Source organism: Camelus bactrianus, chromosome 12, assembly GCF_048773025.1.
Source record: "Camelus bactrianus isolate YW-2024 breed Bactrian camel chromosome 12, ASM4877302v1, whole genome shotgun sequence".
In the NCBI taxonomy this organism is placed as follows: Eukaryota; Metazoa; Chordata; class Mammalia; order Artiodactyla; family Camelidae; genus Camelus; species Camelus bactrianus.
Window position 1 is genome coordinate 63710388 of NC_133550.1, and position 24133 is coordinate 63734520.

At 37.5% G+C, this 24133-nt stretch overlaps 1 protein-coding gene and 1 long non-coding RNA gene across 3 annotated transcripts in view; one reads left to right on the top strand and one right to left on the bottom strand.

The window, feature by feature from the left end:
• The window catches only part of EP300 (EP300 lysine acetyltransferase), a 66933-nt gene that overhangs the window by 27924 nt on the left and 14876 nt on the right, over positions 1 to 24133 (top strand). The window contains exons 5-20 of the mRNA XM_010960248.3: positions 564 to 677; positions 1572 to 1817; positions 7120 to 7213; positions 7769 to 7906; positions 9590 to 9707; positions 10376 to 10550; positions 12888 to 12965; positions 13166 to 13275; positions 14761 to 14898; positions 15490 to 15927; positions 17008 to 17187; positions 17413 to 17557; positions 19461 to 19579; positions 20766 to 21005; positions 21377 to 21465; positions 23356 to 23436. Of these exons, the coding sequence (XP_010958550.2) occupies positions 564 to 677; positions 1572 to 1817; positions 7120 to 7213; positions 7769 to 7906; positions 9590 to 9707; positions 10376 to 10550; positions 12888 to 12965; positions 13166 to 13275; positions 14761 to 14898; positions 15490 to 15927; positions 17008 to 17187; positions 17413 to 17557; positions 19461 to 19579; positions 20766 to 21005; positions 21377 to 21465; positions 23356 to 23436 (2503 nt within the window). The remainder of the gene's footprint in view (positions 1 to 563; positions 678 to 1571; positions 1818 to 7119; positions 7214 to 7768; positions 7907 to 9589; positions 9708 to 10375; positions 10551 to 12887; positions 12966 to 13165; positions 13276 to 14760; positions 14899 to 15489; positions 15928 to 17007; positions 17188 to 17412; positions 17558 to 19460; positions 19580 to 20765; positions 21006 to 21376; positions 21466 to 23355; positions 23437 to 24133) is intronic.
• Positions 15879 to 24133, bottom strand: part of LOC141579459 (uncharacterized) — a 47546-nt gene continuing 39291 nt past the window's right edge. Inside the window, exon 4 of one of the 2 annotated variants that reach the window (XR_012510940.1) lies at positions 15879 to 16064. This is a non-coding gene — a long non-coding RNA (uncharacterized LOC141579459). The remainder of the gene's footprint in view (positions 16065 to 24133) is intronic. The other variant, XR_012510941.1, reaches the window with a different exon arrangement.

Sequence of the window (24133 nt, forward strand, 5' to 3'; positions counted from 1 at the left end):
AGTACTCAAAATATCTCTATTTTGAGACTTCTTATTGATAATGCCTTACTCTATATTAGGTTATGGTAAAAGTCAGTATCATTTTGTGAATGAGTATCTAGAGATATGTGGTAGGAGAGGAAGTTCTAGAGACTTCCCAGATGTGATGATTCCTACTGACTGATTTGCCCCAGTGTAGCATAGTGTAAATACAAAAACAATGTTACTCAACTTAATATAATTTGTGTATTTATGGAGTCATTAGAAGTCTATTTTTACAGATTTTTATAGAATAAAATAGACTTCACAACTTTATGATGAAAATAGGGGCTCTGGAAGCCAGACCAGCTTGAGTTTGAATCCCACTTTGGGTGCTCTGTGACTTTGTGCAGATTACTTAACCAGTTTTTACCTGTTTTCTCAACTATAAAACATGAGTACTAACAACTATTCTGTAGAGGTATTATGAAGATGTAATGGGTTAATAACATTTGTAGCCCTTGTTAAGTGATTGATAAGTTAGTTGATACTAATATAAAAATATAAGCTGCATTTGGAAAAACAATCATTTTTGTTCTTTTTAGTGGCACACTGTGCATCTTCTCGACAAATCATTTCACACTGGAAGAATTGTACAAGGCATGATTGCCCTGTGTGTCTCCCCCTTAAGAATGCTGGGGATAAGAGAAATCAACAGTGTAAGTGTTTAAATCTTTTGAAGCTTTTATATCAAAAGTATTCTCAGACTCTCACCAATGCAGTTTGGTGAGATTTAAAGTATTTCTTGATTATGTGAAGTTCCTCTGACTGCCTAGAGCTAATACTAGATTATTTCCATTTACCACTTAATGTCATATTAATAAGGTTAGAATTGAACTACTTTTAACCTAAAATACGATCCAGAAAGATCATTGCTTTGACATTGGGCAAGTTACTCTTTTATATGAGCGATCTAAATATTTAGATTATCTGAAATTATGTAAAAAAAAAGAAAAAAGGTTTGAGATTAGTTTTACAAGCCTGGGGTGATGAGGAGCTTCTTTTCATAGAAAAGACAGGTCAAAAGTAGAAAGTGCAGCTCCCACAACTCCTCTGGAAACAAAACTTAAGAATTGAAAGACAAATTTGGAACTCAATATATAGCATGTTAGAAAGGAATTAAATTCCATAAAGATAAATCGTAAATAGCCCAGTGGAGAATTGGGACTACGAAATAGTTTGCTAGAGGGAGGGAATACCATAAAGTTCACTATTAAATTAAGAAATGAAGAAGTACCATGTCTATCCTGTCACATTGGCAGAAGTGATACTACCTGGTATTGGCTTTGAGGCATTTGTGCACTGTTGGTGGGAACATTGATACAGTCTATGGGAAGGCTTTTGGGTATTTTGGATCAAAAGCCTTACATGCCAGTGATTCTTTGACCACTCAGTTATGCATCCAGTAATTTCTTCAGGGAAATAATAGGAAATGAGATGCATGTATTTCATAATCACATAACAATTTTGTGTTTAAAATTCACTCAAACATGGTAGTGTTTTCTTTTTCACCATCTTTAATGTTGTAATACTGTTTCTTTTGTTTTCTCCAGCAATTCTGACTGGAGCACCAGTTGGACTTGGAAATACTAGCTCTCTAGGGGTGGGTCAACAGTCTACTCCCAGCCTAAGCACTGTTAGTCAGATTGATCCCAGCTCTATAGAAAGAGCTTATGCAGCCCTTGGACTACCCTATCAAGTAAATCAGATGCCGACACAGCCCCAGGTGCAAGCAAAGAACCAGCAGAACCAGCAGTCGGGGCAGTCTCCTCAAGGGATGCGACCCATGAGCAACATGAGTAAGTCTGTGGCCTCCTAGTGACAGATGAGATTATCAGTTCGTGTAAATGCCAAGTAATATGCAAGGTTAACTCCTTGGTTTATCGTGGTCTCTCTGTTATTGTTTCTGTCTCTCTCCCTCTCTTACTTTTTTTGTAACATGACTCATTTTAAAGTAATTTTTAGAAGATTGCAGTGCATACTATACATAAAATAGATACACAACAAATTTATACTATATAGCACAGGCAGCTATATTCAGTACCTTGCAACAAATAATGAAAAGGAATATATGTATATATGTATATGTATATGTATATGTATGACTGAAACATGCTGTACACCAGGAATTGACACATCTTAAACTGACTGTCCTTCAATATTAAAAAAAGAAGAAAATTTGAAAACATAAAAACATTGTAGTATAAAAATTCCCTTGTAATCCATGTATCAGAGGCAACTTTTACTTTGTTTATATCCTTCCTAATCCCAATGACTTTATATTTCTAGAAATGGGATCCCATGTGTTATAACAGGCTACTTCTTTACGAAATGTGAAGGTCTTTTCAGTTTCCATACTTAATGTATCATTTTTAATGCTTGTATAGTATTTCTTTGTATAGAACCGTCTGTTACTGTTGGACATTTAAGGGCCCCCCCCTTTTATTTATTTATTTTTGCTTTTTTAAAAGGCACAAAGAAACAGTTGTGTTTTGGCTTGAAAAATTCTTTTGGTTTGAAATGTTTAGTTATTGTTAATGTAGATTTCCAGATATATCTAGCAACAGAAGTAGTTTGCTTGCCTTTGAAATAGTTAATCAAATATACTTGTTTGCTTAACCTCTTCCTATGATACAACTGAGAGGGAAGGGGAAGTGAGCAGTGTTCTAATATCCTAACTCACAGTGGTTTTTATTCTCTTAATTATATGGTAAGATAAAGGAGAATTGCCCTATAATTATCCCTTTGCTGTCAGGCAGTCGAACATATAAGCCATTTTGTATAAATAGTTAAATATCCAGCTCTGGTAAGCCTGTGCTTTTTAATACTTTGCCTGTTATTCTAAAATTGTTCTTGGTGATGATGTTTTTCTGTAACTAGAAAAGTCTGATTCAGAATAATCCATCATGGTTTTGCCTATGAAACCCACTCTTAGCCTTCCATTCATAAGTGCGGTAGGCTTAGTTTCTGCCCACTGTTTGATTCTAAATGAGAAAACAGTTGGGCACACCACTCTTGTAAAAATGTAATCTTGTTGATTTTTGTTATTTTTATCTTGAAATGTGCATTATTTCATGAAAAGCAGTGCTAACTTGTTAAACAGTTATTGAGTGAAGAGTTTTAAAAACTGGTCTAGAAACTGGGATGGAGAGCATTCCTGCCTTTTCAGGCTTATTTTCAAGCTCTTATGTATGTATTAAAAGAGAGATCTGAGGACTTCATTTCACCTTTACTCTCTCTCTTTTTAACTTATGATTGCTTTTTTCTCTCCCTTTCCAAGTGATACAGAGTACATCTTCTTTGAGTTTTAGAATCTTGACCCAGTGAAGTTATCTACCTCTGGCCTAGGTTTTCATTTTTGTAATTATTTTCCATTAATTTTTCAAATTTCTGTGTATAGTTCCTAGTTTAATTCTTTTCATCTTTTCTTGTATCATCTGTATACTTGTATATACATTTGTATATACCCACAAAATTACTTGAAAATTTGCTTCGTGAATTTCTTTTTTTCCCTTTTTTCAGTGTCTTTAAAATTATTATTTTAGGAGTAAGATTAATCAAGTTTCAAGATGCTTCAGGTTTGGACTTGATCTAGTAGGCTAAATCCACAAACAGGATTAAATTGTGTTCCCTAACAGTGTGAGATTTTTATCCTGTTTGTAAACAAAAGCAGTTTACTTGAGTATTGTTTTACTTACTCAGTAACCTAAAATGTTTATCTTTTATGTTTTTCTAAGATTGAGCTCCAAGTGGCTAGTTCTGTCAATTCTCACCCATATTATTTTAACCCTAATGTATCCTTGGGGGCCCTGCCAAAGTGATAGATAGGAAAGCTTTGTCAGAAAATTTGGGCCATAGAAGCACATCTATGTAATCTCCCCAGTAGTGATTTAAAATATTTTAGATTCTTCCTTCATAATCATTGCAGATTTAAAGTAAAGGCAGTGTTTTAGTGACTTCTTTTCCTCTGTACATTTTTTCTCCTGAATTTTAATTTGGTTTTTCAAACCTGCTAAAAATTGTCATAGTCCAATAGAGACTATGTGATACCCTTTATCTAGATTTACTAATTTTCAACATTTTTGCCACATTTGCTTTGAGTCTGTGTGGACTTCAGAGATCTTCACAGTTGACTGCTAACTATTTCGGCATGTATTTCCTAGTAATAAAGAATACTCAACTCCATAACCACAGTATTGTTACCACACCTGCAAAATTGAACATTTGCTAATATCCTCTAGTTAGTACAGTCTGTATTTTAATTTATCCAGTTGTCCCCAAAAGTCAAGTGTTTTACATTCATTTAGTTAAGTGTCTTTTGTCTCTTTTCATCTAGAAGTCATCCCACCTTTTCTTTGTTCATCACACAGTGACTTCATGAGCCTCGTAGATTGTCCCATAATTTGGATTTGTCTGACTGTTTCCTTAAAATTAGATCCTGATTAAACACTTTGGGGATGAGTATGTCATGGGTTGTCGTGTGGTATGCCATCAAGTTTTAATAATTTGTTGGGATTCTTTGCTTTTAGCTAGCCCTTATAGTATCCCTATTCTCTTGTTTTATTGTTGACCTTCAAATTATTGATTACCCATTTTTCAGCTATTTCATGGAAGTTCTGGAACTGTTACTATCAAGAACTTGAGTTTTGTTTTGTATTCTCTTCTAAAGGTTTTATATCTCACTTATTTGGTAGACATCATATCTAGTTTATGTTCCAACAGACTGTCAGATATTAAGAAGTACTACTTATGAGTAAGGGTCTGTGTCATACGACCTTTACCTGAAGTATATAGTACTAGGTAGGATGAAGTGCCTGAGCAGACATTTATACTAATGCTTCCATGGGGAAAATATTCACAGTGACAGATGTGTCTCCCTCTGTGACAGAACCGCTGTAATGCTGGGACATTCTCAGTTACAGATTTTAGGTCCTTTGATTGACAAGGGTGTTTGAATAAATGATTAACAGCATTCACTCAGATGTGCTGTGTGCTGGAAAAAACTAGTAAAGGGGGTAACATGGTCCCTACTTTAAGACATCTCTAGTCTGGGTGGGCAGGTAAATGACTAAGTAGACAAAACAAAAGTAGCTACTACGTATATCAGGTTATAGAGATTCTGTAGCAGGGAGGGGAAGAGGGAATCCACTCCAGAGCCCAAAATTAGAGCTTTTTTCTGTAAGCCTTCCATGACCATATTTGACCACATTCTTAATCTTCTAGTTCATATTAAATTAACATATTCCTATAAAGATTTTATTAGGGGTTAGAAAAAATATATACTCCTAGGGCTGAGGGTTTCTCCTTGGGCTTAAAAATACATATAATATACTCCCTGATTTTTTAGGTGCCATGAATTCTTTCCTTGTTCATTTTTTCCTCCTGACTTACTCTTTGTCAGTGCCAGTAGTGTCTGACTTCCTACATTTTTGTATTCTCAAGTGAATGCTCACTCCTAGGGTCTTAAATACTATCCTGTGTAAGAATATTCCCTCTGAAGTTATGAGCCATTACTCACAGTCAATGTGAAATATTAAGTGGACCTGGATACTTTGTAGAGAATGTTTGGCTATGTTTTCATGTACCATCAGAAAGCAGTAAGATAAGTAAACTGATACTCAGTGTAATCACTTTTTTCTTTTACCTTCATAATATTACCACCAATTAAAAAATATGCCTTAAGGGTACATAATTTCTCTAAAAATAACACAGTGGTGACAAATAAAGAATTGCAGTTGAGACAATTAAAGACCACTACCAGCAGCTACATTTCAGAGCCACCCTGATGCTGTCAGAAGCAAAGTTCTGCCTAAGCATGTAGGAAGCATGATGAAAAAAGGCAACAGGATTTGACTTAGATAGAATCTAGTTCATTATTTGCATTTTACTGGGAAGTTTTGTTTGTTTTCTTGTCTTTAACCAAAATACCTTGAGGAGTATATTAATAGAATTGTGTATCAAAAAAATTTTAACCGCATGAAAATCTGAACATTGCTGTTTTATGTTTTTAAGGAAATAGAATATTCATTAAAACTGTTAATCAAAAAAGTAATACATGCACATAGAGCTATTCAAGCCAGTCTGAAGGAATATTCAATAAAAAATAGTTTAACTCTAACCCAGACAGTTTTATTACCCTCTTTAGGGACCATCATACTTAGATTCCTTATGTCCTTACATAAACTGTGCTTACAAAAGCACGTGCATGTATAATTCAGTTCCCTAAGCAATTCTGGTTCTAGTTTTTTGCTTCTTTGACGTTGCTCTTACATCTGTACATACATGTATGAGTATAACTGTAAGACAAATATCAGAAATGGAAATCCTAATCAATGAATATGTGCATGCATTTTTTCATTTATTTAGCAATTACCAAATAAAGTGAGTCAGTTTACACACCAATGGATTTTCACTGAAAATGCTTCTTTTAGGGGGGAGGGTATAGCTCAGTAGTAGAGTGCGTGCTTAGCATGCATGAGGTCCTAGGTCCAGTCCCTAGTACTTCCATTAAAAAATAAATAAACCTAACCTCCCCATAATAATAATTTTTTAAAAGAAAATTCTTTTTTTCCCAGACCCTTCTCAACCCTTGATATTCTCAAACTTTAAAAAGATTTCAAAATTTCATACAGAAAAATATATTACTTTAAGTTTTATTTTAAATGCAGTTGAGCATATGTGCATTTTTTAAATCTATTGCATTTCTTTTTATGTAAATTGCTTGTTCCTTTCCTATTGGATTATTCGTCTTTTTCTTACTGGATTGTAAAGGTGCTTTGTGAATTAGCCTTTATATGTGTGTTGCTAGTTATATTGTAAATAGTGATTTTTTATATGTACTGCTAGTATTTTTTAACCCTGATTTGTCATTTGTCTCTTAACTTTGTTTATGGTGATTATTTTCCTTATTACTCAAATGTCCTTAAAGATTCTATTTTGGGTCTGTCTTTCAAAGATGAAAGTTTCTTGTGACATTTTCTTCTAGGACTTTCATCACTTTTCCTTCTTCCTTCTCTCTCTCTTTCTCCACCTCCTCTCTCTTTTTTTTTAAGTTGTTACTGGTATTTAAGATATTCTATCATGTTTTTTGTTTTGACCTAGGTGCTAGTCCTATGGGAGTAAACGGAGGTGTAGGGGTTCAAACGTCAAATCTTCTTTCTGACTCGATGTTGCATTCAGCCATAAATTCTCAAAAGTAAGTATTGTGGTTTGTGCCCTTTGTCAGGTTTCAGACACTTGTTAGGATTCCTTTTTTGAGTTTTTAAATTTCCTTGACTAGAAGATATCCTTGATGAATGAAGACAAATAGTATGTTTGAGTTCATACTTTATGCTTTCTATAACCTAATTAAAAATTGTATCCATTATTTGGGGTAGCAGACACCTTCCCACATACAGTAGGGTGTTGCAAATGCAGCTGCTTAGAAAACGAGTTTGCTCTATCCCAGGGTTAAGGATTAGTCCATTGTCCAGTGGATTCCCTGGGATGAGCTGTGTCAAAGTGACAGCTTAGTTTTATGTAACACAAGACTTAGTCTTCTAAACACATCATCCACTTCTCCAAACAACAAAATGTTGTGGGTTAATAACTCTTTTCCCTCACACAGATATAAACACATGCACACCCCCAGACTTCTTTATGTAAATGGACTTGTCATGGTGTATTGGCCCTATCAGCTCTACTTAAATGAGATCCTCTTTTCTCCTACCTTTCTTCACTAAAACTATTATTTCACGACTCCTTTTTAAAGCCCAATGATGAGTGAAAATGCCAGTGTGGCCTCCCTGGGTCCTATGCCAACAGCAGCTCAACCATCCAGTACTGGAATTCGGAAACAGTGGCATGAAGATATTACTCAGGATCTTCGAAATCATCTTGTTCACAAACTGTAAGATTGTAGGCATGTCTTATTCATAAACAGTTACAGGTCAACATGCTTCCAATCTGCCTGGCACTTAAACACAAGAGAAATGTTAGTGATTTTTCTGTAGCCTGGCTGTTGCTGCTGATACTTCTTCTGTGGCTTTCCTGCTTCCTATTCTCTGCTTCTCAACTTCTTCGCCATTATTCATTACGAGTCTTTCAGCTTTAACAGCATGTAAACAATTCTGCCTAGTGACAGTAATCAACTCATTATTTAAGACGTTTTCACTTTAAATTTAAATTGTAAAGTGGCCTTTACAGAACTCATTTTAAAAGAAAAGCTAGGTCTTAGATCATTAGAATAGTAGTGTCAGTGCTGTTTTCTGTTGTCCCTGGTAAAGCTTTTATTATCTTGACAAGTTGAATCTGTTTGGGTGGTTTCTCTGTGGTCTTCTGTCCCTCCAAATGTGCACATATCAATAGTTTGTGAAATACCTCTGCGCTATTTGTTGTGAAGTTGATATATGCCAGGCACACTGCCTCACAGTCACTCTCTTCTCAGATGAAAGAGGGAGAAGGCATATGGAGTGGTAAAATGTAATGCACCCAATATCCTAAAGATAGAGATTAGACTTGACTGATTACAGAGTTTATACTTCAAAAAAAAATGCAGAATTTCTTTTTTTCTTGGAAGTATCAGTTCCCCCCCCTCACTTAATGGAGGGCTTTTCGTTTTATTCGTTTTTTTTAATTGGCTTAGAACTTTGTGACCTGTCTTTTATCTTTATTTTTATGTTACATTAGCCTACCAATTATACTTGAGTTTCATTTAGGAATTCTCAAATGATAGCACTAAAAATGGAATTTGACAAAGAGAAAACTGAGATGTTAATACAGTAAATTAATAAGGAATAACGAAAACAAACTTATTTTGTGATCCAGCTGTTAAGGAACTTTTATTTAATGAACAGAGACAGTAGATTGTTTGGGATTTGTTATCTGAGTTAATGTGAAATGTTTATTATATGCTTGTGGATTTTTTTTTCTTACTAACTTAGGTATTTTTCTAAGCTTCCATTTATTTCTTCTCCACATGGTTGTTTCAGGTACAGGTGAACATAAGGTGTCCATATGATAAAATTAGTGGTTGAAATCACATCTGTCAATCTTCTGGAATGTCAGTGCCAAGCATTTTGTAGGGACTTGCTGGAGAGTAAAAGATACTGAATTTAACAGAATTATTATGCATTTTTGCCCCCTTCACTTCAAGTTTTTTTTTATCTTTTAAGATTTTGTAGATTATTAGGTTTTATTTGACTAAGCTGAATTTAGGAAAGTAGAAGGATCTTAAGGCTGTTGCTACTTGATACTATGACAAAGGTTATGTTTCCTCACTTCCTTTATGCAAATAGCACAGTATAATTTTTTTGCTCCACATTAGAGTTACAGGGACCAGAGAGTATTTTTATGGAGTCATTTCTTAGATTCTGATCAGGAGAACCCTTTGTTTACCGCAGAGACATTTTCATTTTGGTCAGTATTTTATATTTGAGCACATCTTACCCCTCATTTTAAAATTTTACCTAATGTGTTCATGGTATAAAAATGGGGAACTACTAATCAGGAAGAAGTTTAAAATACTGTATATTTGTATGACAAGAACGAAAAACTGACATGGTATAATAGTGGTAGGATTTTCTGTTCCTAGTGTTCAAGCCATATTTCCTACTCCGGATCCTGCTGCTTTAAAAGACAGGCGGATGGAAAACCTAGTTGCATATGCCCGGAAAGTGGAAGGGGACATGTATGAATCTGCAAATAATCGAGTGAGCATCTTTTTTGTCTATATAAAGTCAAAAATGGACCTCTTTTGGTTATTCCTCGTTGTTACATGTACACGGAAAATACTGAACTTCACAGGATACCCTTTAGCCATTCTGTCTTAGTCTCACTGTGGAGTCACGATAACAAAGCAATTTTCTTAAAGTGTATGTCAAGAATCTTACATTTTTCCTCCTAATAATACAGTGCACTCACGAGGCACTTTATCTGGGTTGTCCTTCTGTCAGCTGAAAAGTGGTTGAGCTGTTACCAGCTCTGTGCTATTTTCACTAGAATATGGTGAATCAGCTGCTTAGTATTTTCATCTCAAGTAGTATTTCCATATCAGTTGAACTTTCTTCTCTAAATTGGCACTTCTTCAAAAATGTAGCATATTCTTTCCACATGCTATAAATTGCCAGCACATAGTTTGTAAACTTACTTTGAGAGGTCATGCTTTACTCTGTAGGTTCATAATAAAGCAGCTTTTTACACGATCGTTCCAAACATGAGCTCATATTTGGAATGATTTAAGAAAGTAGATTAGATTGATTCTTCTCCCATTACATTTCTTCCTACCTCTTTAAATGAAGCTAGTATCTATTCTTAGTTCATTTTTTTGTTACCTCATGGTAATTCATCTTTTCTCCTCATCTCTACAAAATTCCAAAAGGCGGAATACTACCACCTGCTAGCTGAGAAGATCTATAAAATCCAGAAAGAACTAGAAGAAAAACGAAGGACTAGACTACAGAAACAGAACATGCTACCAAGTGCTGCAAGCATGGGGCCAGTTTCCATGAACCCAGGGCCTAACATGGGACAGCCACAACCAGGAATGACTTCAAGTGAGTGCTTTCTATTATTGTTATTTTGGGGAGAAATTGTAATAAAATGGTTCATAACCAAATTCACTAATTTTCAGTAGCTTTGGTAACTATTCTAGAGTTTTCAAATGACTCTTTTTTGCCTTTTCAAAGAAAATAATTCAGCTTCCAGTAAAAGCAGTAGCTGAACAGTATATTTAAGATTACTGGACTTGCTGCTTTATATGTCTTGGTTATATGGTATTTTTAGTACCGAAGATATTCTTCTCTCGTAGAAGATATTCTTCTCTCACAGTGACATCGTGGAATTGATAGTCCACAGGTTTTCACTGACTTGTATATTGTATGCAGCCAATAGATGTAGACTGAGCAGGTGCAGAGGCCTCACTGACTTTGATACGTCCTACAAACAATATCATGTTACTTACACTGTCACACTTTCTTCCTGACACGATATATTGGAAGAACTGTTTATTTTTTAGAAGCATCATTTAAAATTCATCTTGACAGTTCAGTGTTCTAGTTAAAGCAGCCTTCATGACTTGATGAATTAACCAGATAGCCAAGATTATTATGCATTCCCTTACTCATTCATTGATTTGCTACTAGGTTCCAAGCAGTGAAATACGATACAGGTATAGAACAGTGAGGAAGAATACAGGCTGTGTAAATGATGTGTGAAAGGCTATGATAGGGAAAACTTGTACTTTGAATCAGAGAAAGCTCACTACCTACTACATGTAGATAGTGCCAACAGAGCCAGTAGGTACCAAGTCTTAGGCCATTAGTGGATTATAGGTGGGCTGAGAAATTCATCCCCCGCAGGTCCTGAAGTAGTGAAATGGAGAACTCTTGGTTGCCACTGGCTTTTAGCAGCCTCGTTTGTTAACTGCAGTGTGCTAGATACACTTTCTCATTGGACCGTGGTGTGAAGAGTTGAGAACAGCATCAGCTTTTTTGGCAGAGGGACTAGCATGCACCGAGGCCCCACTGGCAAAGGAAAACACAGGTATTTTTTGATTAGGTGGAACAATTGTTCAGAAAAAAAGTGAAGACTACAGTTGAGGACACTGCTTCATTGCTGATGCTTTGAAGTAGGGCAGTAACTAAGGTATAGAGACAAGTGGACAAATTTGAGATACTTGGGTGTGGTAGAATTTACTTGAGTTCATTAGAAATTTGAGCCAAGTTAAAAGTCTCATATTAAATTGTAGTCTCCTATTAGAATGAAAACAGTATGGTACTGATGCAGGCAGGAACAAATATTAGTGGAACTGAATGGCCTTGAGTATATGTTTATGGAATGAGATCCCCACCTTATCTCACACACAGAAATTAACTGTAGAAGAATCAAATTTTTTAAAACTTTAAATTAAAAAGTACTATACAGAATATTGAAGAAAATATAAAATGAAATGAGAAAAGTCTCTAAATACTGGAAGCTTTAAAGAAAAAAGAAAAACAGAAGAAATCATAAACATAATTAGTGGGCAAACCAAGGACAATATATTCATATTAAAGATACTAATTTTTTTAATATACAGTAGGAGTCCTATTTGTTGCTGTTTAGTATAGCAAACTTTTTAGTAAATGAGCAGTAGTGACAGAGGACATTTTGAGAGTTGTCTGAAATGGTGGCCTTCTCTTTAGAGCACAGTCTGCCACAGGTTTGCCCGAAGCTTGAGTACATACTACTTGGGGAGGGGGGCGGTGCAGGGTAGAGCTGGGTCACTACAGGCATCCCAGAATGTGAAAGAAACATTATTTTTTTGGTGCACCCTGATGTGAAAAATGTTGGGAAGCACTGTGCTGCTAAAGAATGTGCAGACAATCCAAGAAAATATTAGAATTTACGTATCTATATTTATTTCTGTTTTTGTATCTAAGAGGTACATGATATGTAGTGCAGTATAATGTGTGTATTTAAAGTCAGTGTTCACGGTGGGCTTGTATGCATAAAAACACGTTATTGGAGTTGGGGGAACTTGGCCAGTGTGTGGTCCTTATGTATAGAGGTATTCTGCATACCAACGGAAGAATCAGGCTTAATCAAACAACAGTGTATTCAATGCTGTAGTCGTCTTTTTAAATATAAGACCTTAGATTATTTTCCTGTCAGTGCGGAAAGCACTCTGGTTCATAAAGAAATGTGCCAAAACCATTTTGAGGCTTCTTCTTGTATTCTAGAACTAACATTTTTTTCGGGTTCCTGTCCAGTTCATAGCTTTATTCCTTTCATATTCAGACTGGATTCTGTAAGACATTACTAAAGATATTTTTGTAGAGTTTCTTTTTTTGTTTTTAAGGAAATAGCTGCCTGAAAGATAAGGTTCTAACCTTTTCTATATTCCACTCTAGACGGCCCTCTACCTGATCCTTCTATGATCCGTGGCAGTGTGCCAAGCCAGATGATGCCTCGGATAACTCCACAACCTGGTAAGTAATGAAAGAAATCCATGTACCTTTTTAAACAGAGTCCCTGGTGTATTATAAGATTATTATCTGCTGTTCATTCACTGTTGGAAGCAGGTTCCTTTATTTGTCCTGATAAAATTACATAGAATCATAAATAAGAGCTCTTCTATTCTCCAGTTACATAAAGGTGCTCAGATGTAATATCTTACACTTACTCACAGGTTTGAATCAATTTGGCCAGATGAGCATGCCTCAGCCCCCTATTGGACCCCGGCAAACCTCTCCTCTTCAGCACCATGGACAGTTAGCTCAACCTGGAACTCTCAACCCGGTAAGTTTGACCTCTGGGTAATCTTTTTGTCCTCTACCTGTCATCTTGAAATTCCCTTTTCTTTGTTTATACTCGGTAAACAAATTCTTAGATTTGCTTAAACAGTTGACTGTAAGTAATTAATCCTTAACCTTGAGTTTTTTAAATGGAGATACTGGAGATTGAACCCAGGACCTCATGCATGCTAGGCATGTGGTCTACCACTGTACCCTCTCCCCTTAGCCTTTTTTTTTTTTTCCTGTAATTCTGTTGTATTTGCTCTTTAATATATACATGATTAGAACTAAACCATATCTGGTAATTACATAGTGAATACTAAAGTCTTTAATTTTCCCCACTTCTTTTACTTACATGTTTTTAGAAATTTATCGTACAGAAATAAATCACTGAGATATTAAAAGGCTATAATTTGAAGAAAATTCATTAAGGATGTTATGTGTACTGTGTTTTGGAAAAAGGCCATATCCTCAATGTACATTAAGGGATTCGTTATGGTTAAATTATAGTACATCTGTAAATTGGAATGCTCCATAAGCAATAATTTCAGAACTTATATGATGGCATGAAAGCAGTTTACAGCTTTAAATGGGAAAAGCAGGTATCTGAAGTGTATGTAAGGAACCTTATAGTTAAGAACTCTTTTGATTATACTATATATAAAATAAACATTTAAAGAAAGGTTTGCTTCCAAGTACTGTTCATAGTCACAGTACTAGAAAGCTTATAAGAGCAGCCAGTCACCCTTACCTGGAATCTCAATGTTGAGTAGTCTGCATGTTTTGACATAGTCATCTCTCTTCCTAATGTCTGTCTTCCCCAAACACAGAACCTACCCAGGCAGAAAACTGTCATGGGTGTTGGAGGGCCGGGTACCTGATTCTAGAGACTAGAGAAGAGGGACTCTGAGCACTTCACTGCTCCTTATGCAAACTCTGAACCTGTCATTCACCTTTCTTTATTGACCCCAACCCTTATCCTCTCTGTCAGAGTTAGCTAGTGCTGTCAGTCCTTGGGCCTTTTTGAAGTTACCTAGCATAATGTCTAGCACCAGTCTGCCATGTTTAATGAGGGGTCTTAGTCTTCATTTTAATCTATAAGACAAATACCTTTTTTAGATTACGAAGGTTTTGGCCTTTGGTACTCCATAGTGACTCATTATGGAGTCCTGTAGTTTGTGCTATTACAGTACCACCTATGTGAGCAAAGACTTGATGAAATTGTGGTTTGCTCTTCTGACTTAAAAGAGTATGCAAACAAAGAGTTACCCCCTGTGCCTTGTCATAGTTCTAGATGCATTTGTGTAATTTCTTCAGAGTGGGGTTAGGTAAGCTGAGAGGCTGTTCTCCATTATCTTTCATGAGGGTCAGCTCCTGTTGCAGCACCCTCTCCATAGCAGGGCCAGAGTGGTTGGTGATTCCAGCTGTGGTAGAATAACTGAAAAGAAGCAACTTGGTACTCTGTGTTTTGAATGTGTTTTTTGTGCAGCCTATGGGCTATGGGCCTCGCATGCAGCAGCCTTCCAGCCAGAGCCAGTTCCTTCCGCAGACTGCGTTCTCAACACAGGGAATGAATGTAACAAATATGCCTTTGGCTCCGTCTGGCGGTCAAGCACCAGTGTCTCAAGTATGTCTTACAACTGGATTTCTGTTTTTTTAACTTGTTTTCGTGTTTCTTGGAACTTCTTTTGATCTGGGCTTTTACAGGGAAGGGTGGCAGCAAATAATGGATGAAAATGGGTGATTAAGTTTTTAATAAGAACAGTTAATGGACATGGTATTCTGAACATGAAGGGATTACTCTGTGACATAGGAATGGTGTTAATTGCTAATAAGTAAGAAAGATTAGATTTTAAAAAGAACAGGTTTAATCATTTTTTAAAATAGTGAATGCCTTTTAAAATGATGTCTTACTGAAGAACTACAATGCAGAATGAAGAACTCTGGCTAAAGAGAGCACAGAACAGCTCAACAGTCTCATGCCTCTGCAGTGGCGGAGGCCGTTCTGCTGAATTTTTTTAAGTCTACTTAATTACTACGTTGGGTGGATTATCCCAAGATATGCCCCTAGGAATAGGATTTTTGACACATTTGAAAACAGAGGCATTCACTACCAGCTTCTGTTTAATCAGTTTGTGTCCTTAAATGTAAATGCCTATGGAGATATTTCTTTAATTCTGTTCTGAATTGCACCTTCTTATGGTTTCCATTTTAACAGGCACAAATATCCGGTTCTTCCTGCCCTGTGAACTCTCCTATAATGCCTCCTGGATCTCAAGGGAGCCACATTCACTGTCCCTCTCTCCCTCAGCCAGCTCTGCACCAGAACTCACCTTCTCCTGTCCCTAGTCGTACCCCCACCCCTCACCACACTCCCCCAAGCATAGGGGCTCAGCAGCCACCAGCAGCAGGAATTCCAGGCCCTGTTCCTACACCTCCAGCAGGGCCGCCCGGGCCCCAGTCCCAGGCTCTGCACCCACCTCCACGACAGACACCTACACCACCACCAACGCAACTTCCTCCCCAAGTACAGCCTTCACTTCCTGCTGCTCCTCCAGCTGACCCGGCGCAGCAGCAGCCTCTGTCACAGCAAAGTACCGCGGCCTCTGTTCCCACCCCGACGGCGCCACTGCTGCCACCGCAGCCGGCCACTCCGGTAAGTAAGCAGCACGAGCGTCTTGAGCAGAGTCGTCCCCGCTGTCCTGGGGGATCCACGTCTCTTGGCTCTTGTCTCCCCGGTCAGACTCTGCTGTTACACACTTCGTTTCCTTTCTTTTTTTCCTGTAACGATACCTGACATAAAAGGAGCTCAGAAGTTTTGTTTAGGTTTGACACTTAATATACACCACATGAATTTTACAGAAATTTAAAAGAATCTTTTCATATGATCTGATCTGCTCTATCAAGAGCAAATGAAACAAAATCATGGATTTAAGAGTGTCTGTGGTCCTAGCCAAAGTTAGAAAATCATGATCTAAGATGAGAAGAGTGTGGGCCTGGAACACCCCGTAGCTTCCTTGTGAGAGGACTGTTATGTGTGTAGTGGAAATCCAAATGCACATCCCATAGTCATGTCCTTACTAGCAGAACTCTGTGTCATGACTTCCACTGACACTGATTTAGTTCTCTGTCATGTTGGCAGAATGAGTCACAGCTACTTCATAAAAAACTGTCCATCAGTGACTGGTTCATCCTAGCCTCTGATATTATTTCTGAAAATACTAACTTCTCATGGGGTATGTCATTGGAAGATTTGGGAAAATTCGAGATTTTGTTAGTTATCCCATTACAGTGTGGTGATTTGAAACCGTGGCTCATTGTGTTCATTACAGTCTCTACTTTTCTGTACATTTGAAACTTTTTCTAATGAGAAGTTAAAAAGAAGGTTGCCAGTCACTCTTATTTTCCATTTCTCTATATGTAAGAGCTCTTCTGAGGCAGTCATTTCTGAAACTCCCCTCCCTCACGTACTGCCACCGAATGAGTTACTGAAGAAACAGTTGCTGTCTCTTTCATGTATAATCAGCCAGCCAGTATTTGCAAGTCCTCAGTCTCCTGTTCTTAAGCACAATTTACTTCAAGGGTGTGAAATAGGTAGAGTACGTGACAGTACCATAAATGGATATAGTTTAATGATACTAGCCTATAAATAGGTTGATCATGGCATCCTGCTGTGTAGCCTACATTCTGGTTGTATGACAGGCAAACTTTTTGTTTCTCCCCTCTTTCCACCCAGCTCTCCCAGCCAACTGTAAGCATTGAAGGGCAGGTATCAAACCCTCCATCTACTAGTAGCACAGAAGTGAATTCTCAGACCATCCCTGAGAAGCAGCCTTCACAGGAAGTGAAAATGGAGACTAAAATGGAAGTGGATCCACCAGAACCAGCAGATACACAGCCAGAGGAGATTCCAGAGGTGAGAATAGGGCAATTACTGCTGTTTTTTGGTTAGGATCTCAGACTCGGAACCCCATTAAATATGTTACAGGAATGTATTCTGATAATTAGATCTCATTTTATTGATTTCCATGTGAGAACGGGTCTTCAGATGCATCCACAGGGGAGAGTACATAAAATAATGGTATTACTGCTTCCTAGTTGCATGTCTCTGGAATCTAAAAATTCCTACTTCATCTTTTAGACTAAAGCAGAAGACTGTAAAGTGGAACCTACAGAAACAGAAGAGAGAGGCACTGAATTGAAAACTGAAACAAAAGAAGAGGAAGACCAGCCAAGTACTTCAGCGACCCAGTCACCTCCAGTCCCAGGACAGTCAAAGAAGAAGAGTAAGTCTCTTAGACTCTGCATTTCTGGAGGCAGGAAAAAAAAAAGAGAGAGACCTCAGGAAGATGAGATTGAGCTGTTAGGTGTGGGAAATGGACTTTAATGTGATTTCACTAAGCCTGGAGCCCTTGACCTGGTCTCATCAGTATTACTAATGTTGGAAAAAGAAATTTTCTTTCCTTTATGTGTATTTGCTTTCTTTAGTCACTAGGGTTGTTAACAGCCTCTCAAAATTACCTGTCAGAGGAGAGAGATTATTAAATAATATCCTTGACTAAAATGCAGGAAACAATAATAGTTGTAATGTATTTTGTTAGCCTGCTATACACCAGGCACTGGCCACACACGTGCTTTGTCTCTTGTGAGAACTTCACAGCACCTCTGTGGGGTCTTTGATTCCTGTTTTACAGGCAGGAAAATTGAGGCTGGGCAAGGTCAGGTAACTGAACTTGCCCCGGCTGACTAGGCTGGTAAGTGAGCCTGGGCACACTGGTTCAGAACCTTTGCTCTGAACCACGCTACCGAGTAATAGTAAAGCCAAGCAGGTCGCAGTCCTTAGCAAGGTGTTAAACTCAAACAGTTCCCCAGAGATTAATTTACTAAATAGTTTAGGACTAGAACTTCTTGTGGCTCTACCAACCCCTTTAGTGGCACAGGTAGGACTTATCTCAAGGGAGAATCTGCTGGCTCTTGAAGATGATGTATATAAAAGTGTTCCCATGAATGCAATGCACTGGAAGTGATGTGGTTAAAATTTTATTTTCATTTAAAAATAAGGTCATTTGTAAAGCCTATAATGAAAAAATATGGAAAGGGAAAAAAAAATATATATATATATATATAAATTGAATCACTGTGCTGTATACCAGAAACTAACACAACATTGTAAATCAACTATAATAGTTTAACCTTTTTTAAAAAAAAAAGGTTGTTATATATTGAGATACTTTAATGTAAGCTGCAACAAACCCCATCTTACCATTAGGAATTTCTCTTTATCTGCTTAAATTGTTTATTTTGAGCACAACAAAGTATGAGAGACAAAGACGCTTCTCCTCCCATCTATTTAATTTTTTTCACGGCAGCCCCTACCATGGGGTAAAGAATATGTGAGGTACTGATAAGTGGGTATCCTCTTTAAGTTAAAATTAATTCGTAAATAGAAAAGTAACAAAACCGCTGCTCAGAGTGATTTAAAGCTGAAAACTGGACCCTTACTGACCAGCTTTTTTAACAGTAGTTTAAATTAATTCCATTCAGGACACACCAGCAAATCTTTCCTGACTTAGGAAACATTTAGTAAGAACACATACAAATGTATTTTGATTAGCTGAGTCCATTGTTCTGGCAGTAACAATTTAGTTCTCTTTCTTTAGACTTAAACCTAACATTTGCCATTAAAATAATAAGTAAGTCTTCTGCTGAAGCATTTTAATGAAGGACTCCTAGCCTTCAGTGGTCCTGATTCTTTGGTGATAAGACAATAGTAGGTCTAATTTCTGACTGATTATATACTGTATCACAAAGGAGGGCTTCTTTCTATTCTTGCTTGACAGCATCCCCCGCCTGTCATGTGTATCTTTTGGAATATTCTGACAAGTCTCTTCATGAATTTTTTGGAAGGCTTAGGATTCTGTTTCTGCTTGGTCAAGGCTATCTTAATTGAGTTTTTGACTGAGAAATTAGCTGAGCCGGGTATTTAAAGGTGCCTAGACATGGTGTTTTGAAGGCTCTATCTGAAGCCGACCAGGAATTAGACAGGAAGTACACCCTTAGTGATAGTTCATGGAGACAATGCAGGGAATTTTGTGTTTTCTGAGTCTTGACATAGTTTTTATAGCTTTGACTTGAACTTTTTTTCTTCTTTTGTTCAAAATGGTAACTAATTTCAAATGTACTCTTAAGTTTTCAAACCTGAAGAGTTAAGACAGGCACTGATGCCAACACTGGAGGCACTTTATCGACAGGATCCAGAATCCCTCCCCTTTCGTCAACCTGTGGACCCTCAACTTCTAGGAATCCCTGTAAGTATGGGTTGGTACTCATGATTTTTTTTTTTTTTTTTTGTCAACAGCTTTATTCAGATACAATTCACATATTGTACAGGTCACTCATTTAAAGTGTACAGTTCAGCAGGTTTTGTGGATTAATAGAATTGTGTAGCTATCAACCCAGTCAGTTTTGGATCATTTTCCTCACCCCAAAAAGGAAATCCCATCTCCATAAGCAGTCAGTCCCCATTTCCTCCCACAATCCCCCAGTCAGCCTCTGGTCTACTTTCTGTCTCTATGGATTTGTTCATTCTGGACATTTCATCAAATGGAATCTTACAGAATGTGGTTCTTTCTGACTGGCTTCTCTCACTTAGCATGATGTTTTCAAGATTTGACAATATTGTAGCACAGATCAGTACTTCATTCCTTTTTATGGCCAGCAATATTCTGTTGTATGGATATATATACATTTTGTTTACCCATCCATTAGTTGATAGACATTTGGGTTGTTCAGACTTTTTGGCTGTTGAGGATAGCACATTTATAAATATTCACATACAAGTTTGTGTGTGTTACATATCTTTTAATTTATTTCCCTTGGTTGTATACCTAGGAGTGGGATTGCTGAGTTATTTGGCTTATTTATTTTTATCACTTGAGTAGCAGTAGTTCGTGATAGAAAAGATGAACCCAAATTAGCTTCATCTGGTTTTAGAGTTGCCTTTACCTACCAGCTGCTGGCAGGTTTCATTTGAGGATTTTAAGTGGTATTGGGTAAGGCATTGGAGTGCTTCAAGGGGCAAAAATCCATTAGGATTTTTTTTAACCCCTATATTTTCCCATGACCTTAGATGGATCACTGACGTTCTCTGGACTTAGGCTCCTTCTAGTAGTAAAATGTTAAAGGTCTTTGACTTCTTGGTCTTTAAACTGATCGCACATATACTGTGGTAAAGTATCTGGAATCACTTCTGTAGACCATCAGCTTGCTGTCTAGAAAGTCTATAGTTATTGTTATTCTGTCTGCTCTGGGCTGCTTCGTGTCTCTGTAGACCGATGATTTAAAGGAGTGATGGGCATCAATCATATTTTTGGAAATACAGACACATCAAACCAAAACTCAACATTACCTGGAAAATTAATGATGATTATAGCCAGCTATGCCATATACCTTGAATATATTTTGGATAATGTTGCTGGGTGTCACTTATCCTAGGATTACTTTGATATTGTGAAGAGCCCCATGGATCTTTCTACCATCAAGAGGAAGTTAGACACTGGACAGTATCAGGAGCCCTGGCAGTATGTGGACGACATTTGGCTTATGTTCAACAATGCCTGGTTATATAATCGGAAAACATCACGGGTATACAAATACTGCTCCAAGTTATCTGAGGTCTTTGAACAAGAAATTGACCCAGTGATGCAGGGCCTTGGATACTGTTGTGGCAGAAAGGTAAGAAATTTTTGCACAGATGAGAATTGAAAATTTGACCAATTAGAATTCTGAATCATCAGATTGTAAGTTCATCTTGAATAGGGACTCATAGGGTCATATTTCCCTGTGGTGCACAATGCCTGGCATGTGCTGGTTCTCCTAGGCATGTCAGTTCACATTGAGCTCCTCTTGTTCTCTGTAACTGGTGGAAGGATATGATTGTTAAGCTTCTTTCAGAGTGATGAAATAATACACTAGTAAACCGAAACTGCCTGTTGTGATTCACATAAATGAGAACTAAGACTTCACTGACTTTTGTTTCAGAATTGCCAGTATAAATATTTCAGCTTGCCCTTCAAACCATATTTAATAAATGGTTTCTTTTGCAGTTGGAGTTCTCTCCACAGACACTCTGTTGCTATGGCAAACAGTTATGCACAATCCCTCGCGATGCCACTTACTACAGTTACCAGAACAGGTAAGCTTGACCTGTGTGGACTGTGGTCAGAGTGTCCGCGTGTCTAGGGAGTGCATGCGGAAGGACCAGCACACATACAGTCATGGTTCATGTGGAACTTGCTTGAAAACAGCTGTACAGCACAAGTTCTGGTCTTTGCATTCTGCCTTTGTTTGCAGAATTACACAGTTTTCTAGTAGAAAGTAGCCTTGTGTCTGGGCCCATATTTTTATAAGGCAGAAACCCAAGGCCTTATGAAGTTAAGCAATTTCATGAGTTGGTGGCATACATGGGACTAGGTCCCAGGCCCCACTTCTCTTTCCACTGTCCTCTTCCAGCTCACCGCAGCCTCTAGCAAAACAAAATTTTCAAACTAATTAGTCTTTCTACTTGTCCATGAAATTGCTGCTGGCTTTCACCATTCCCGAAACTACCCAGAAAACTTTTAATCAAAAGTTTGTTAACCAGCTGTATCTTTTAGGAAATGTTTCCTTTTTGTGTACAGCCTATCCATCCAAAAACTCCCAAGTTTTTCTTGGAGTATATAAAAACAGAGGAATATAAAAAAACGGGTTTTTTGCCTCTCTTAAGCAAATAAAAGGGAATACCCCCAAAAGTAACTCTGTACCAGACTCTTCTTACACAGACTTGAATATGACAGTGGATGGTAGGCTTCTAGTAAATTAGACACTGCTGCCTTATTTTCTCTTGCTCAAACAATGGCTATAATTACAAATTGCACTTACTATCTTAATCAGCCAACAATATAGCTGGCATCAGGTGTTTACTTGGGGCTCTGAGACAGTAATAGCAAGGCTGGACAGTTAATACTTTGAACCAAACCCACAGTGATTTTTTTTGCTGAACTTGTTTGCTACAGTTGTATTTCTAGCTTTGAAAAGATCACTTAAACTTTTTGTTTTATTTACAAAGTTAGGTGCACTCTCCCTGATGCTTTGTAGTCATTAGAATCCACAGTTTTTACTCATTAAAACTTAGGAAGTGGTCTCAAGTTGTTACAAGCACCTTGTGTTCAAAAAAGCAAGTGACAGCTGGCACGAAACTTTGCTTGTGCTGTCATCTTGACATTTATGTAGCGTTTCTGGACTTTTACCACCAGTCTACAGCGCTTGCAGTCTTTGTACCAAGAAATAATGTAATCATGTATCTGCACACACCACTGCCTTTCTTCTCCCCTTTAAATGATGTCAGTTGGTGCCACAGTCTGTTTAACTGCTTGTGCAGACTTTTCATTGTACTTATGTGGCTTCCTTGATCAAAAAGAAACTTTTTTTCAGACTACAGTGGTTTTTAGATGATTTCTTGATACTATATCCCTAATGGATTTTTTCTTTGAAAGTGGGGAGAAGAGTGATTGCCATGTTTAGGTGATAGAGTAACAGATCTTCTCTCCCCAGTATATTTATCCTTCCTTATCCTTTTGATTATTTGCATCAAGTAGCGTTAATTACTAAAACCGAAGGGTATAGGTCTGTGTGAGACTTGTTTGTTTTATTTGCTGTAATCATTTGCTACTTGTGATCCCATTGAGATATTTAATGCTAATCTGTGCTTTGCCTTGGCTTTCTGCTTTGTGTTGTCTTGCGTTTTATGTTTTTTGTTGTCCTGCAATCCCTCATTTCTTCGTTTGTTTTGTGTTTTTTTTTTTTCTCCCTCATGCTTGTCGTTGTCTGCACTTGGCTTTGATTGCAAAAAACCAAAAACCAAAAACCAAACCTAAACTGTGGGGCCCATAAATCTGCATCATTGAATGTCCTTGTCGCCGTTGATGACCTGCTCTCTGCTCCCGTCCCCCTCCTTGGCCTGCTGTGATTGGTGGCTTCGTTGCTTGGCTTGGGCTGTGTTGTGTGAACGGAACAGTTCACCCCAGTATGGCCTTCTTGCCGACAGGTATCATTTCTGTGAGAAGTGTTTCAATGAAATCCAAGGGGAGAGCGTTTCTTTGGGGGATGACCCTTCCCAGCCTCAAACGTAAGTAACTATGTTATGTTGGAAAGTACTGTCTTATTTCTCTGTTTTGTTAGGTGATTATGCTCAGGCTTCTAAGTGGTCTTGGTTTATGCTGTCTAGTGTGATAGCCGTTAGCCGCAGGGAGCTAGTAAAATACAGATTAACTTAAAGCAAACAAAACTTAAAATTCCTAATTTCTGTTGCTTAATAAACATCTGTAGCTAATGGCTACCATATTGGTCAGTACAGATGGAGAATATTTCCATCACAGCAGGAGGTTCTTTCAGTGCTGATCTAGGGAATACATCAGTATTGGATGGTCATTTTAGGTATATTTCTTCTATAAGGAAACAGCCAGCTTCACTCCTAAAAAGTTAGTTTCACTGTTAGCTATGTTGAGTTTGAGGGAAATTGACCAAATAACCACCATTCAACTTTCTCATACAGGTTAAAAATACCCAAATCATTACAATTGTGAATATGATTTCACAACATTAGGGATTTAGGAATTTGTTAGAGTGACTTATAGAAAGACACTTGGTTGGACTTCTGCTGTCTCACAAGCTCTTGTGGTTTGGTAAATGCCAAGAAAATTTTTCAGACGCAGCCTAAACTGCCTCATGGTACGTCTGATCTCTAAGATTCAGTTAGACATTGAAATTTGCATTGTTAACAGAAAAAAAGAACTGCGTGTTGTCTTTTCAATATTCTTCAGCTT